At 48.0% G+C, this 15,869-nt stretch overlaps 1 protein-coding gene across 1 annotated transcript in view; it reads left to right on the top strand.

The window, feature by feature from the left end:
• The window catches only part of LOC137217865 (dehydrogenase/reductase SDR family member on chromosome X-like), a 193,738-nt gene that overhangs the window by 139,929 nt on the left and 37,940 nt on the right, over positions 1–15,869 (top strand). Inside the window, exon 4 of the mRNA XM_067724857.1 lies at positions 4,282–4,383. Coding sequence (XP_067580958.1) covers positions 4,282–4,383 — 102 coding nt within the window. The remainder of the gene's footprint in view (positions 1–4,281; positions 4,384–15,869) is intronic.

Genomic DNA, 15,869 nt, shown 5'->3' with positions numbered 1-15,869 from the left:
GATCTATTTCTGGTGAATTTGTTTCTGCCCGTAGCAATGATGCGCATACAAATGTTCTTATACACATCACCTGGTGGACAGGGGTGAGACATTTTCTAGGGTATATACGCCTAGGCGTGGAATTGCTCAGTCCAGTGCTACACGCATATTCAAAATGATTGTGTAACATTACATTCTTTTCCAAAGATCTGGACCAGTTTATATTCCAAAGAGCAACGTATACACGTACTGCTGTATTCTGTGTCCTCAGCAACCTTGATAACGCGAGGTCTGGCGTTTTTGCCACCTTGGTGGATGTGAAGGGACGTCTGCTGGTTTTCATCTGCATTTCCCACTTGCTGTTGAGATGGCGTGTCTTTTAGGGTGTGTATTTGGCATTCAGTTTTCTTCTCTTGGGGCGTGCCTGCTCGTGTCTCTTGTCCATTTTTTCATGAGGTTGTTTGTCCTTTTCATATCGCTTTATGGGTGCTCTTTCACCTCTGTCTTTTACATAGAGAGATACAGGGAAAGGTGGGAGGCAGGCTGTGATAACCAAGCTCTTCTCCTGGGTGCCTCCTGGTCCTTTGGGGGCCCCTATTCCTCTGTCTGCAGTGAAGACAGGGCCAGGACTCCGGAAGCTGCATCCCTGCCTGGCATGGATGTAGCAGCGGCAGCTCCCCGAATTCGTCTGTGATGGACCCAGACAGCGTCTGCTGTTCCCTGTTGGGGAGGGGGGGGGCAGATTCTCCGGGACCCGCTGGCCCCGTGTACGGGGGCTGTGCTTGGTGTTGGGATATTTGAAAGCTGCCCTCGTGTTCACCTGAACCCCCTTCATCATAAACGGTGCCTCTCAGCCTTTCAGGGTCTTGGTGGCCCTAAAGTTACCCCTGTTAGGTTCCAAGGCGGGTAGTGGTTATGGTGAGATGCACAGAACCAATGCTAGGAGCCCTTTCACGGCAGAAATCATCTCTGAACAGGCAGCCTCTCCAAAAATCATCTTGTGTTTTTCTCGTACGTGCTTATGTTTATCCCAGTGGAAATGTTTTAATTTACATTTTTGTTCGTGAGTTTTTCCTTCTCTGAGTATTGATGTGAACTCCCCTCTCCTTCTGGTGCTACTTCTTTGCAGATTTTTGTATCAGAACAAGGCACACTTCATAAAAAGAATCAACTCAGGCTTTTCCCCCTGCCCACGTGTTCTAAATCAGTCAATAGAGGTGGGATTATCTATTTTTTGAAAGTCAGACAAAATTTGCTAAAATACCATGGACACTGTCCCTGCCTTTTCTGGATGTCATTCTTTCATTAATTTTTCTCTTTCTCCCATATTCTTTGCTCTGATCAGTGCTAATTTCCTTGATTAGGTCGTAACAATCAGCATTTTTCTCAGAAAAGCATTCATTTCCTTGAGATGTTCATATTTGACTTGTAAATCTAGCATATTATTAATATCGTTGGAAGCACACACCTATCATTTTAAAATCTTCTTCCTACGATGGACTCGTCCCTATTTGTAAATTTGCATTTTCAACCTTGTCAAATACATTATCCACAGTCTTCTCTGGATCTTTGTTTCTGTCTTTTTTTCTTTTTTCTTTCGGTCTGTCGATCTGTCAGATGCTCAAAGACATACACTCATTTCTCCCATAACCATTTTGGTTCTGTGCACTTCTCCCCGCATTCCCAAGGGTTGGTGAGACACAGACTGCGATATTGTGTTATTCTGAGAACATGGCACGTGACTATCGTGACTTCAGATTGACTGGGCGTTGGACCCACAGATAACGGTCCACGTTGCCCCATTGATACTTTAGTCCTGAATCCTCCCCACCTTATGTCAGTAGGGCCAGCCCTGCTTCATTTCTCCTTGTTTGCCTGATACTTTTCAGTCTTTTAATTTTCAATCCCTGCTTTAAAAAGTTCTATAATGAAATATCCAGGAGAACGCTGAGTGTGGTCTTCCCATACGAGGCTACCATCTTGGTTTTGCATCCTAACCAGCCCCCTTGGGGTTCACGCTTACTCTTTCCAACTGCACCCCTACCTGCTTCCTGGGTTTCCTGCTTTGCTACCCGGACAACTGGTATACCTCCTGTGTTCCAGTCCTCTGCATGGCAGACGTTCCGTTTCTTATTTCCTACGGGTATCTTGACCCTTCTCAAAACATCGCAACCTTCATTTCTCTCATTATCCAGATAGAAGTGAAGGTGTTCGTGATGGCATCCCAGGTACAATGAAAGATGTCACTTGTGTCTCCTTCTCCCTGCCAGGAGCCCTGCTGTGTCAGTTACCCCGTCCCCTCTCACCGTGTGCGCTGTTGGGGGGATGCAGCCCCTACTTGGGTTTTAGGTGAGCCCCTAGCGTGCATGAGTCCCCATATCCTGTCAGTGATCAATCCTGGTGCTTTGGCTCGACGGGGGGCAGACCTCACAGTTTGCAACTTGTCTTGGGTGTTTCTTTTCTCAGGGATGGAGCGCTTAAAGCCTCCTGGTCTGCAGGGAACAGTCTGGTCCTCTCAGCGGTAGGGCTTGATTGGAGCGCTCATATTCCCTGTGCAGCGTCACCCCATCATCCTGCCAGTGATGCTGCTGGAGAGGTGAGGGGTGGGGGGCAGCTCCTCAAAGGATGTAGAAAGTGGGCGCTAATGACAAGAATGGGCAGAGAAGGAGCAAAACCCAGTAGCTCCTTCACAAAGCAGCGCTCTCAGCCTGGAACATCAGTCCTCATGTTTCTGGTCATTTCTGACCCTTTTCCCCCAAGGAGCAGGGAAAATTCATCTTCTGACATTTCAAAGATCCAGTTACAGTGCTCTGTTTCCGGAAGCTGAGTGTGTGGGTCCACCCAGCCTTTTACCATGGGTTCGAGTATTAGCAGTAGTGGGAGTTTTCCTCTTTTTTTTTTTTTCCACATTCCTGGGAGCGTTTCAGGTGAAAGTTAGAACAGTGGGTCAGGAATGCCTGTCCAGGTGGCACCGTGTTCTAGAGCAGAACTTTCACACGCCCTGTGGCAAAGCTCCCTTGTCCCCAGTCTGTCACAGCCTGATGCCATTGGAGACAGAATAGAAAGGAATTACGAGAAAAAATACATGTAAGAGACATGCAAAACGGTAGTGCCCAGTGTTGCTTTTTTTTTAAATTTTTTTTATTAATTTTTTTTAATAAAATGACTGTTGATTTTTTTTTTTTAAATTTCTAAACGCATCCTCGATTTCTGAACGTGTCCTCTGGCAGCCTAGTAGCCAACAGATCACAGGATGGTGCCCGTCCGTAGGCCACGTTGAGTAACTCTGATCCAGGAGCACGCCCACCCCGACTCCCACTATAAATTTTTAGGGAAAATACTTTAATAAATATATACACTCGCTTGTCCTCAGTGGCTGTGTGACTTGGCCCACAGAGGTTCCATTCTCTGTGCTCAAGATTATCTTAAAATGTCTCTTCTGAGCGAACACTAACATGTGTTGCAAAATATGTACCTTCCCAAGCTAGTACTTTGGCTGGATCTCAGGTGTAATTATATTTAAAACTTCCTACAGAAACCACAAACCAGCAAAATCCTGCAGGCATGTCTCCCCCCTGAGATGTGTGGCACAGTAGGTGCTGGTCCTTAGGATATGGAAACCGTACTCCCCTCTGTTCCTGGGTCCTGGGACCACAGATATCCCTGTGAGCCTCTTACCAAGAGCTGGGCCTGGGGAGACCCAACGCGATCCTTCAGCAGAGCCAGCTGCGACAGTGCAAGGACAGCAGTGCTGCAGAATGACCCAGAAAACTGCCTTCCACTCAGAAGGGTTGTCTGGCCTAAGTTCCCCTCTGGACCGCAGGATCGTCTTCTGAGCTCACGTGGTTGTTGGATGAACTCAGTCCCTGAAGGTTGTAGGTCTGAGGTTCTGACTGTCCTGCTGGCTCTTGAGTGGGAGCTGTTCTCAGCTCCCAGGAGCTGCCCTGAGGGTCTTGCCCCATGGCCCTCTCCCAACGAGGCAACTTATTTCTTGCAGAACAGCAAGGGAATCTCTCTTCCTCTAGTTTGCTTGCAAGAGGGAATATTATGTAATGAAATACAGTCATAGGGGTGACATCCCAGGATCTTTGCCGTATAAGAGGACACAGTCCCACCCACACTCAAAAAGAGGGCATCGTCAAGGACGTAACTCACAGAGGGTCTTCTTAGCGTATGTTGGACCTTCCTCTTTCCTCTAATCCGGTGTTACTTCCCAGGAGGGATAGAAGTTAACCTCTTTAGAAATCGTCTTAGCATCTGTGGTAAATTGGAGGGTGACCACGCATTTTTGTCTTTCTCCAGTGGAATTTCTGTATTGTGACCTGGCGTCCATGAGGTCCATTCAGCAGTTCGTCCAGAGGTTCAAGATGAAGAAAATCCCACTGCATGTACTGGTCAATAACGGTGAGTTCTGGTGAAATCCAGAGGTTAATTCAGACACAGACACGCGCTCTAGCGGTCCCTTGGGAAAGCGGGATTCCCAAGGACATATATGTTGCAATTATTGCCCCTGTTTGGTTCCACTGATGCGTTTGGCTTTCGTCCTCAGAATAATCAATTTTAGGACGTTGCTTTGAAATGATGTAAAGTGGGATGATGTGTCCCGTGGATTTGATAACTTGGACAGGTCCACTTGGGCTAAGATGTATGAGGGACATGCAAAGGGCTGGATGTTGTCACAAGGGTTATGTTATTAAAGCCTCAGCGTGTTTCCATGACAATCATTATCTGGGCTCCAGACCGTCACGCCCAACTGTCTCTTGATGTCATCCTTACAGCCAGCACTCTTCAAACGTACATGTGGAGTCCACATCTCCCCTCCCCCTGCCTTCCACCCGCCCCCGGACCGCAGACCACCCAGAGCCCTGTTGTCAGCCGCGCTGAGCTCTTAGGAGCGTTGGAAACACGTCTGCTTTCTCACTTTCCTGCCCTTTTCCCCGCCTCTTTCTCTCTTCCGCTGCTACAACTTGTTTCATAAAAGTTCGTCCAAACTCTCCACAGAGAAACGCAGTGTTTAACATCTCCAAACAATAAATATAGAGAACGAAAACTATTGTAAGCCTCCTGGAAAACATTTTTGCTGGTAGAATTTAACACACTGCTTTCAGACGTGGAGAATCCAGTATATAAAGGAGGTAAATAGTTAAATTGATACAGTAGAGACTCCCCTGGCGGTCCAGTGATGAACGCTCTGTGCTCCCAATGCAGGGGGCACGGGTTCAATTCCCGGTTGGGGAACTAAGATCCCGCCTGCCACACAGCGTGGCCAAAAATAATTAAATTAATTAATTAATACAGTAAAAGGAATAGACGTAAACAGTGAGTTGCAGCCACTATACTTTTTTCCCAGATAGATAGAACATTTGTCAAATTATTTGTATTTTGGGTTTTTTTAATGTCTTTTATTCTGTCTCTAAGATTTTCTCTTTTCCAGTGTTTTTAAGCAATGTTATGGATTCATTTATTTATTTTGGTCGCGCCCCGTGGCCTGTGGGATCTTAGCTCTCCGACCAGGGATTGAACCCAGGGCCACGGCAGTGAAGGCGCTGAGTCCTAACCACTGGACGGCCAGGGAAGTCCCAAATTATTCGTATTTTGGATGGCAGAGAAAACTAGGACCCTTGTGGTTATACGGAGCCTCCCGTGGATAATCCAGGGTCATTTTCGCATCTAAACATCCTTAAGCTAATCCCTTCCCCGAACTCCCTTTTGCTGGTGCCCCTTTTTCTGAGGGACCCAACGCGTAATGCCGGGGATGTGTGGACACATCTCAAGGCGAGGGAGCGTTGTTCCTCCTCCTGAGGCTGTGACAGTGTCCATCTGATTCTGGCTCCCGAGATCTGCTTGTTGTCATTTCCTCACCTTTCTCTTTGTCTTGCGTATTCTATCTTTCTCCCGTAATACTAATGGGGTTGGCGGTCAGGGTCAGATAGAGATACTGCTGTTCAATTCACTTGTTTAATTAGAAATTCCCACTTAAGGGAAATGCATGGGATATAAACTGTGTCTCCAAAGCTACACGTATGCATCTGTGGCTTTTTTTTTTTTTTACATCTTTATTGGAGTATAATTGCTTTACAATGGTGTGATAGTTTCTGCTTTACAACAAAGTGAATCAGTTATACATATACATATGTTCCCATATCTCTTCCCTCTTGCATCTCCCTCCCTCCCACCCTCCCTATCCCACCCCTCCAGGCGGTCACAAAGCACCGAGCTGATCTCCCTGTGCTGTGCGGCTGCTTCCCACTAGCTATCTACCTTACGTTTGGTAGTGTATATATGTCCATGCCACTCTCTCGCTTTGTCACAGCTCACCCCTCCCCCTCCCCGTATCCTCAAGTCCATTCTCTAGTAGGTCTGTGTCTTTATTCCTGATGTGTGGGTACCTATGAAACACCTACAACTAATACCATTTCCCTCTCCTTAGCCCGGGAAAGGACTCTGCGTGTCGTTAATGCTGGCAGTTCTTCTGGGAAGGTTCAGAATGAATTTAAAGTACGCTTGGTTGATATCTTTCAAGTTCGCCAAAACGATTATGCCTTAGACCTCTTTGCAGAAATAAACGCTTTCCAAGGACATGGCCACCTGGGATCCTCAGCCCTGGGGTGGGGTTCCTTTCGTGGGCGTTTGTCTGTGTCGTCCTTGATTAGAAAGACAACATTACAGATTGCCACGTGTACAGGTGGGTTACACAGAGGGGCCGTGGAGACGTGTGGAGCCACACACCTTCTTTCCACATTACATTTAACACCCTCAGGAATCGGTAACGGCAGCGCGTGCCCCGTGTGCTGCCATCGTGCAGGATTCCTGAGGTTTTATAGACACAGGCACAACAGAACTGAATATCCACTGAGGGTCTTTTCTGCAGTTTCAGTACAGCCTTCCATCTGCCAGGAAGTAGGGAAAATGATGTATCCCAAATCTGATGCCTTTCTGCAACAGATCTCCGCTTTGGGTCAACAGAATTTTAGTGAGAAATATTTGCTGCAGTGGAGAGAGCTCTCTGGGGAGAATACCGTAGGCAAGACATCAATGTGTTCTCCATAATTCACCCTCACCCTTAAGTTGCTGGGGTTTTTTAAAAAATAAATTTATTCATTTTATTTTTGGCTGCGTCGGGTCTTCATTGTGGTGCACGGGCTTCTCATTGTGGCTTCTCTTGCTGCGGAGCACAGGCTCTAGGTGCGCAGGCTTCAGTAGTTGTGGTTCACGGGCTCTGGAGCACGGGCTCAGTAGTTGTGGTGCACGGGCTTAGTTGCTCCGCGACATGTGGGATCTTCCTGGACCAGGGCTCGAACCCGTGTCCCCTGCATTGGCAGGTGGACTCCCAACCACTGCGCCACCAGGGAAGCCCAATTTGTTGTTGTATTTGTTGTTTTTTAAAGGGAAAGCACTTTAAGTAATTTTATTTAGTTTATATACAATGCTCTGTTGACTGTTTTGCTCTCTTTTTTTTACTTGAAGTGTAGTTAATTTACAATGTTGTGTTTCAGGTGTACAGCAAAGTGACTCAGTGATACACACACACACACACACACATATATGTGCTATTTCAGATTCTTTTCCATTATAGGTTATTACAAGATGGTGAATATAGTTCCCTGTGCTCTACAGTAGGTCCTTGTTGTTTATTTATTTTATATATAGTAGTGTTTATCTGTTAATCCCAAACTCCTAATTTATCCCTCCCCCCGACCCTTTTTCCTTTGGTAGCCATAAGTTTGTTCTCTGTCTGCGAGTCTGTTTCTGTTTTATAAATAACTTCATTTGTATAATTTTTTAGATTCCACATATAAGCGCTGTCATATGATATTGTCTTTCTCTGTCTGACTTAGTTCACTTAGTGTGATAATCTCCAGGTCTATCCATGTTGCTGCAAATGGCATTATTTCATTCTTTTTTATGGCTGAGTAATATTCCATTATATATATATATATATATATATATATATATATATATGTACCACATCTTCTTTATCCATTCATCTGTCCATGGACATTTAGGTTGCTTCCATGTCTTGGCTACTGTAAATAGTGCTGCTATGAACATTGGGGTGCATGGATATTTTCACATTATGGTTTTCTCTGGATACATGTCCAGGAGTGGGATTGTTGGATCGTATGGTAGCTCAATTTTAATTTTTTAAGGACCCTCCATACTGTTCTCCATAGTGGCTGCACCAGCTTCCGTTCTCACCAACAGTGCAGGAGTGTTCCCTTCTCTCCACACCGTCTCCAGCATTTATCTGTAGTGCCCTTGAGTTTTGAGATGACTCCAGTCATCCTACGATGGTCCCGTGTTCCTTTTCTCTGCAGATTTTAAACCCCGCATGCGTGGCTCTCAGGCAGATAACGGTCCTCTGGAAACCAGGACAGAGTTGCATTTGGACCTGGGAGGCTTGCCGCTGGACCCTCTTTTCACACCCTCTCTCTTCTTTCTGCAGAGAATCTGATCTGCACGTTGGCTGACCTTCAGCCCAGATTTAACTCCTTCATCCAGATGTTTCCTCTGAGCTCAGCACCTCTTGTTTTTGGTCAGTGCCCCAGAGGCACCTCAAGGCGACAGAACCGGTGTGGGATTCCTGAGCCCCTAAAGGACACTGGCTCTTGGGAAAATCCATTTCCTTACTATTCCAGCTTTGTTGTCCAGATTCCTTAGCTCATGGCCCCTTCCTGCATCTTCGGAGCGAGCACCACAGCACCTTCACATAGCCCTCTCCCTCAAACCTCTGCTTCTGTCCTCACACCTCCTTCTCTGAGTCTGACCCCCTGCCTCCCTGCTGTAAAGGACTGTGAAATTACACTGGGCTCACCCAGGGTCAGCGCCCCAGGTCAAGGTCATTAATGTAATCATATCTGCAGACTCCCTTTTGCCAGGTCAGGTGGCATAGTCACAGGTTCCACAGATTAAAACAACATTTTGGGGAACATTGTTCTGCCCACCACACCCACCATCTCGGTGAATCATACGCAGGAACCATACGGTGATAAGAGCCCTTGACCTCATGCAAATCATTCTCTAGCCAAGGAGACAAACGTTAAACAAAGACTTATTCTGTGAAATGCGTGACCCTAGAAAATGCCTCTTACAGTGTGACCCAGGGTCGTGTGAAGAGAAGACGGCATCATTAGGTGTGATTAAATTAAACGCCACGCGTGGAATTTCCCAGCCCGGACTCCTCCGAACGCCATTTCCCAGAGTCGGAGATGGGAGTCCAGTTCCTACAGGACGATTGGCTGAAATCACACGTGGTGTTTGCTCCTGTCGTGTGGTACCCTTTATCTTTCAAATTGTTGGCCGGGTTGGGCACATTCTTGCCTCTGGGGCGGTTTCTTCTGCAGACTTAGGACGGTGCTTCTCGGAACCCCGTCTGGGTCCCTGTAGGGAGGAGCCCGGTTCTTAGGACTTGGAAGTAACAGCCTCTGTGGGTTCAGACAGCAACTTTCAGGAACGATGTGCCCTGGGGCGGAGGTTATACTGGTGCCCATAATGGATGCCCAGTCCCCACGGTGCTGGGCAGGAAGGCTGTCGGGTCCCTCAAAAAGGGGATCCCTCCTTGGCAGAGCCTCTGTGTCTCTCAGAGATGCCACGGGACCACAGGAGTGTTGGCACCCCCTGGACTTAGGAAGGGGCATCCCCCTCTGGTACCCAGGATGGGTGGACGGCTCCAGGGATAAATGCCTCTCGGGCCAGGGGTTAGCCAGGAGGGTCCAGTCCAGACTGAGAATGGATTCATTACCAGCGCAGTGTGCCTGGGGCTCGGGGCAGACTTAGCTGATGTGGGGGAAGTGAAGGATTTTCTCATTCATCTCGTGGCTTGGTTTGTACACGAGGGTCTGTCTTTGCTGTGTTCAAACGACAGTTCTGAAGGGACCGATATTGGGGAGATTCTGAGTCAGCAGGTGCCAGTGGGCTTCCCAACTACAGGACTTCTCAGAGGGGAGCCCTGTCGATGGTACTGTTGGTGTCCAGGAGGGTCTGCAGAGTTTCTGAAAACCATATGCCTGGGACCCTCCTCTGGGATATTAACTACCGACCCCCCCCACCCCCCCGCCCCAAGGTGATGGGTTCAGAGGAGTTGGGTTAATAGGACAAACTCCTGTTCACCCATCAACTCGCATGGAAAACAGCCCCAGCTGTGTCCCACAGAGAAGACGTCCAAGGGCCACGTCTCGCTAGACTCCGTGCGTTGCATTTCTAAATTTTATTCCTGAAGAGAGCGATCAGGATTTTGCAAACGTTGGTGTTTCGGACGCGGAATATTTCTGCCCTCGCTAGCGTGACATAAATAGAACCAGACCGCCTCTCTCTGGCTGTGGGGAACTCAGGAGAGAAGCTGAGGATTTATCTAACCCAAGCATGATTGCGTCCTGCCAAGCTGGTCAGTATTTATCACTTATTCACATCCATACGGATTTATCTCGTTTCCCATCCCTGTGCCAGAAGTCGGGTAGATTTGTCACCAGCCCTCAGGACTTCAGTTTTAGCCTTGGAGGAGTTGTCCCCATAACACACGTGGATATATTTCTCAAGATCAAGAATTACTAAAAATTATGTTTTTCCCTCCAAATCAGTGTCCGTGGTAACCCTGAGAAATCACAAAGATGCTTGCCCGGCCAGGTACGTAGGAGCCCAGTTTTCGGTATAGTTCTTCATTCGTTCGTGAATTCGTATCCTAAGTCAGCATGGAGGACCAGGGACCAGGTACACTTAGAGCCAGTCTTCCCAGCAGTGGCCGCCGTGGCCTTGGCACCGACAGGGGGGTCAAGAAAGCAGGGAGTCGGGGCCCAGTTCTTGGGGTAGGGGTGCAGATGCCCGAATCCTTTCCTTATTTATGTGCTCGGCGTTTCCTCCGAGAAAGAGGCGACGGATGTGTCTCTTGGGAGACTGGTGACGCACCGTGGGTGCCTTTATCCTTGGAGGGTTGGATGTGAATATGTGTGGACCACCGTCAGCGCCTTCTGTTTCTCTCCCGGGGTTTGTGTCTCCCTGAGGGAACCGTTTCCCGCTGTGTCGTGCTTTCCGGGGTGCTCCTCCTGCCTTTGGGAGCAGAAGACACTTGGACGCTCCTCTGCTGGTGGTGGAGCTCGCAGGGCTGTTGGGCGTGATTGACCCGGCTTCCATAAGTGCCACAGGAGTACAGGAGGCTGCCCATCCCGTGTCCCTGTTCAAGGGCCTCCTTCTTCCAAAGCCCTTGCTGAGCATCCAGGAAGTGGGTCCAAAGATGCAGTGGTTTTCTAATTACCCAAATGCATCCAGCATTTAATTCAGGAGCTCTTTTTTTAAAATTTTTATGGGAGTACAGTTGATTTACAATGTTGTGTTAGTTTCATGTGTACAGCAAAGGGCATCAGTGATACATGTACGCACCCTTTCTTAGATTCTTTTCCCGTATAGGCCATTATAGAGTATTAAGTAGAGTTCCCTGTGCTCTACAGTAGGTCCTCGTTGGTTATGCGTTTTAAATATAGCAGTGTGTACGTGTCGATCCCAATCTCTCAATGCATCCCCCGCCTTCCCCCCTTGGTAACTATAAGTTTCTTCTCTACATCTGTGTGCCTGTATCTGCTTTGCACATAAGTTCATCTCTACTGTTTTTCTAGATTCCACATAGACGTGATATCATATGATATTTGTCTTTCTCCGTCTGACTTACTTCACTCAGTATGATCATCTCTAGGTCCAGCCATCTTGCTGCAAATGGTGTTATGTCATTCTTTTTTTTTATGGCTCAGTAATATTCCATTGTATCTACGTACCACATCTTGTTTATCTGTTCCTCTCTTGAGGGACACTTAGGTGGCTTCCATGTCTTAGCTATTGTAAACAGCACTGCTGTGAACATTGGGGTGCGTGTGTCTTTTCGAACCAGAGTTTTGTCCAGATATATGCCCAGGAGTGTGATTGCTGGAGCTGGTAGCTCTGGTAGCTCTATTTTTAGTTTTCTGAGGAACCTCCATCCTGTTCTCCAAAGGGGCTGCACCAACTGACATTCCCACCGACAGTGTAGGAGGCTCCCTTTTCTCCACGCCCTCTCCAGCGTCTATTATATATAGACTTTGTGATGATGGAGTAGTTTTATCCTCAGACTGTGAATGGGATGGGTTTTAGCCACTTTGCTGTATAAGAGGGTGACATGTCCTCTCGTCTTTGCAATTTCTTTGATTGTCCTCTGCTTTCACAGTGAGTCAATGATAAAATTGTCTCCTTTTCAGAAGGGTTTTCTGGGTGGGAGGGAGATTCTGTTTTTGATGCACCCTCCCCGAGAGGATGCACGCTCCTGCTGCCTTACTTTGATGTCTTTTTGGAAACAGTGCAACACAGGAGCTCTTAACAGAGCTGGGCGTTTCCGATCCCCTGGCCCCAGGTGTCCTGGCTGTGCTTATAGCGGGTCCCCAGGGCGTATTTCTAGTGCGAATAGTTGCTCGTTGGGGAAACATCCTCAGTAAGCGGTGGCATCTCTGCCGTGGCCATGGGGCATGGGGCGCTCTGTCCTCTGTGGTGACAGGGAGATGACAGTATTGGAAACACAGTACGAGGGTGACCTTTGGACCTGTCCACGTGATGCTCTAGCCAGTGTTTTCTCCATTGACTTAAGGATGATTTGGGACACACTCATGTGCTCTTTGAAGCTCGACGTTTTCACTGGCCCAGGATGTGACTGTGTTCAGTACCCCTAAGCACTCAGCCCCAGCACGCGGGTCCTGCTGGGCTGACAAACACCTGGGTTCATGGCCACCCCCGGTCCTGCCTCAGATCACAGGCTTCCCTCCATCTGTAGATTTTCCCCGAGACACATGGACACCTCCTTTCCTGGTCGCGTTGTGTAGGTGGATTCAGAACCCTCGTCCCCTTTCCAGAATCTTCTATCCTTCTTTCCAAACAGTTTTGCGTTCCTCTGTTGACTGCCTTGGTTGCCTGCTTCCAGACGTCTTTACTTTTGCGTTTTTAGTTCCACTGATGGTAAAGTCTCTGGATTCCAAAGTTGCGGCAGACCCCAGCTCTGGAGGCAGGTTTCGTGGTCAGCCCTGGACTGATGGTGGATTGTCTGCGAGAGTTTTCTAAGATGTTCCTCGTGTTCTGGACTTAAACCTTCATGTAGCCATTGGGCACCAGCTACAATATACCCTTCTCTGTCTCTCTCTGTTTCTCCCTCTCTCCCTCTCTCCCTCTCTCCCTCTCTGTGTCTTTATCTCTCTCTGTCTCTCTCTCTCTCTTTGTCTGTCTTTCTCTCTCTCTCTCTTTCTCTCTCTCATTCCCTGCCCCTCTCTTTTCCCCCGTAAGGCAAATAACTCTCTCTCATCCTCTCCTGTCTCCCTCTCTCCCTCTCCCCCTCCCTCTCCCCCTCTCCCCCCTCCCCCTCCCCCTCCCCCTCCCTGTGTCTTTATCTCTCTCTGTCTCTCTCTCTCTGTCTGTCTTTCTCTCTCTCTCTCTTTCTCTCTCTCATTCCCTGCCCCTCTCTTTTCCCCCGTAAGGCAAATAACTCTCTCTCATCCTCTCCTGATTGGGACACATCTATTTTTTTCCCCTCTCTATAAGGAATAACGCATGGTTTATTTTTAAGTGAAAGACTTTATTTTGAATAATAATATACATATCATTCACGCCATTTACTTTTCACGGTGCGTCACTGTGTATGGAAGTAGACGGGGAAACAAATAAACGTTAGAAATACCTAAGCATGGAAATATACAGGCAAAGAAGACATTTGATACATCTCCATGAACAAGCATCACAGGCCAGTATCCATTAGAAAAGCACGAAAACCGTGCAGAGAGTCTGCCCACATCCCAGCAGGCAAGTGCAAACAGTACACGTTATGGTTTCTTGGATACAAAACGTATACGTTTTCTTTGGATTGGAAACATCCTCCAGACGAGTGGCTTGGCTTTTCTATGCAAGGCAAAAATTATCTATAGAAGTAAAAACAGTGGGGGAATTTCCTGGCAGTGCACTGGTTAAAACTCTGTGCTTTCACTGCCAGGGTTCGGGTTCGATACCTGGTCGGGGAGCTAAGATCCCACAAGCTGTGTGGCACAGCCGAAAAATTTTTAAAAAACACAAGTACAAAGTGTAGAAGCCACCTGTGACGCTGAGATATTCCAGGCCACAGACGTGTGTCCACTCACCAGTCAAATCCATCCACCAACGAGCAGATGTTTTTGGGGGTGCACTGTGCAGCTTTGTGGGATTTTAGTGCCCAGACCAGGGATCGAACCCGTGCCCCATGCAGTGGAAGCGTGGAGTCCCAACCACTGGACCTCCAGGGCAGTCCCTAGCAGATATTTTTTACGGCTTCTTTTCCTGTGTGTCAGTTCGCAGAGGCTGCTGTTTTCACGGAGGGTCACTAACGAGGATGACCATGTGAAGCCCTGACATGACATCGTCCCTTTATCCATTTAAAAAATACAAGTGCAGCGACGTGGGCGAACCTTTAAAATCTCTCCCTCAGCACCCGCCAGACGTTCAGTCAATATTGTTGCAGTTAGATCTGCTACCCAGGGAGCTGTCTAGGACATTTTGCTTAAAAAATGGAAACCAGGGACTTCCCAGGTGGTCCAGTGGTTAAGACTCCGCCTTCCAATCCAGGGGATGTGGGTTCCATCCCTGGTCAGGGAACTAAGATCCCACAGGCCTTGTGGCTAAAAAACCAAAACATAAAACAGGAGTCATATCGTTACAGATTCAATAAAAGACTTTTTAAGAAAATGGTCCACCTTGGAAAAAAAAAAAAAGAAACCGGCGTGATTATTCTCAGCATCTCAGTTTATCGTGGGCTTAGTCGTGGGCAGGGACCCCGGGAGTTTTTTTTGGGTCCAGCCTCCGAGGGGCTGTAGCCCTCACACAGCTTCGATGAACCCCAGGATGGGCTAGATGCTTCTGGAACACGGTGGGTGGGCAGCTGTGTGCATGGCAGCGATGTCCTTGCTGTTGCTTTAAAAATATGTTTTCCCCAACGATGCTATTTCCGCCCAGACCTTGCTCAGATGACTGTGATGATTTCCCAGCTCACCTTGAACTCGTGCTGTGCCCGGAGCATCCTCACTGTTGCTCGGGGTCAGTGAGTTTCTGCTAGAATCTGTCAGCAGAGCTTGTATGCAATGACGATCCGTGTTGGCAGGTCCCCAGGGCTGCGTCATTGCTGCACATGTCCTGTCTTGTACATTCTCGTTAGGAAATACGTAACACGGAGTGGGGCGGATGGAATAGGTACAGCCTCAAGGAGATCGGGGAGGGGTTGCCCTTCAGCTCAGGTCACCACGAACTGGACCACGGGTGCCCCGGCGAACATGAACACGGATGAGTCCGGCTGTTCTGCCCCAGCGGGGTGACATCCAGAGTCGGTGCAGCTGTTCCAATGTCTGGCTGACCCGAGCCTCCTGGCTGTTTTCTCTGCTGTCAACGTCCAAGGAATCAAAGACCATCGTAAGGAAGTAACAACCACCACCAGCTTCCTTTTATTATATAATGTTACCCTCAACTCACCAGGTGGAAGCCGGGAAGTCGCCGCGGGTTAACACCCCCAGATTCAGGCCATAATTCCTGCTCACCCCATATCCCCTTCAAATGCCCCTGCTCCGTGATGTGGGGCATTTTCCAATGGATTTTGACCTTGGAAGGGCATGTCTAGTGGCTGCCAGTTTGTCCCAGGAGGTGGAGCTCTCTAGCCTGGACTTGACCGTTTCAGCGTGCACAGACCACTCCCCCATCCTAGTGGCTCCCCTTTTTTATTTTTTATTTATATTTATTGAAGTACAGTGGATGTGCAATATTATATAAGGCACAGGTATACAATATAGCGATTCACAACTTTTAAACATTATACTCCATTTGTAGGTATTATAAAATATTGGCTGTGTTCCCCGTGCTGTACATATGTCCTTCTA

Source organism: Pseudorca crassidens, chromosome Y, assembly GCF_039906515.1.
Source record: "Pseudorca crassidens isolate mPseCra1 chromosome Y, mPseCra1.hap1, whole genome shotgun sequence".
NCBI lineage: Eukaryota > Metazoa > Chordata > Mammalia > Artiodactyla > Delphinidae > Pseudorca > Pseudorca crassidens.
This window is presented reverse-complemented; position numbering and strand designations above follow the sequence as displayed.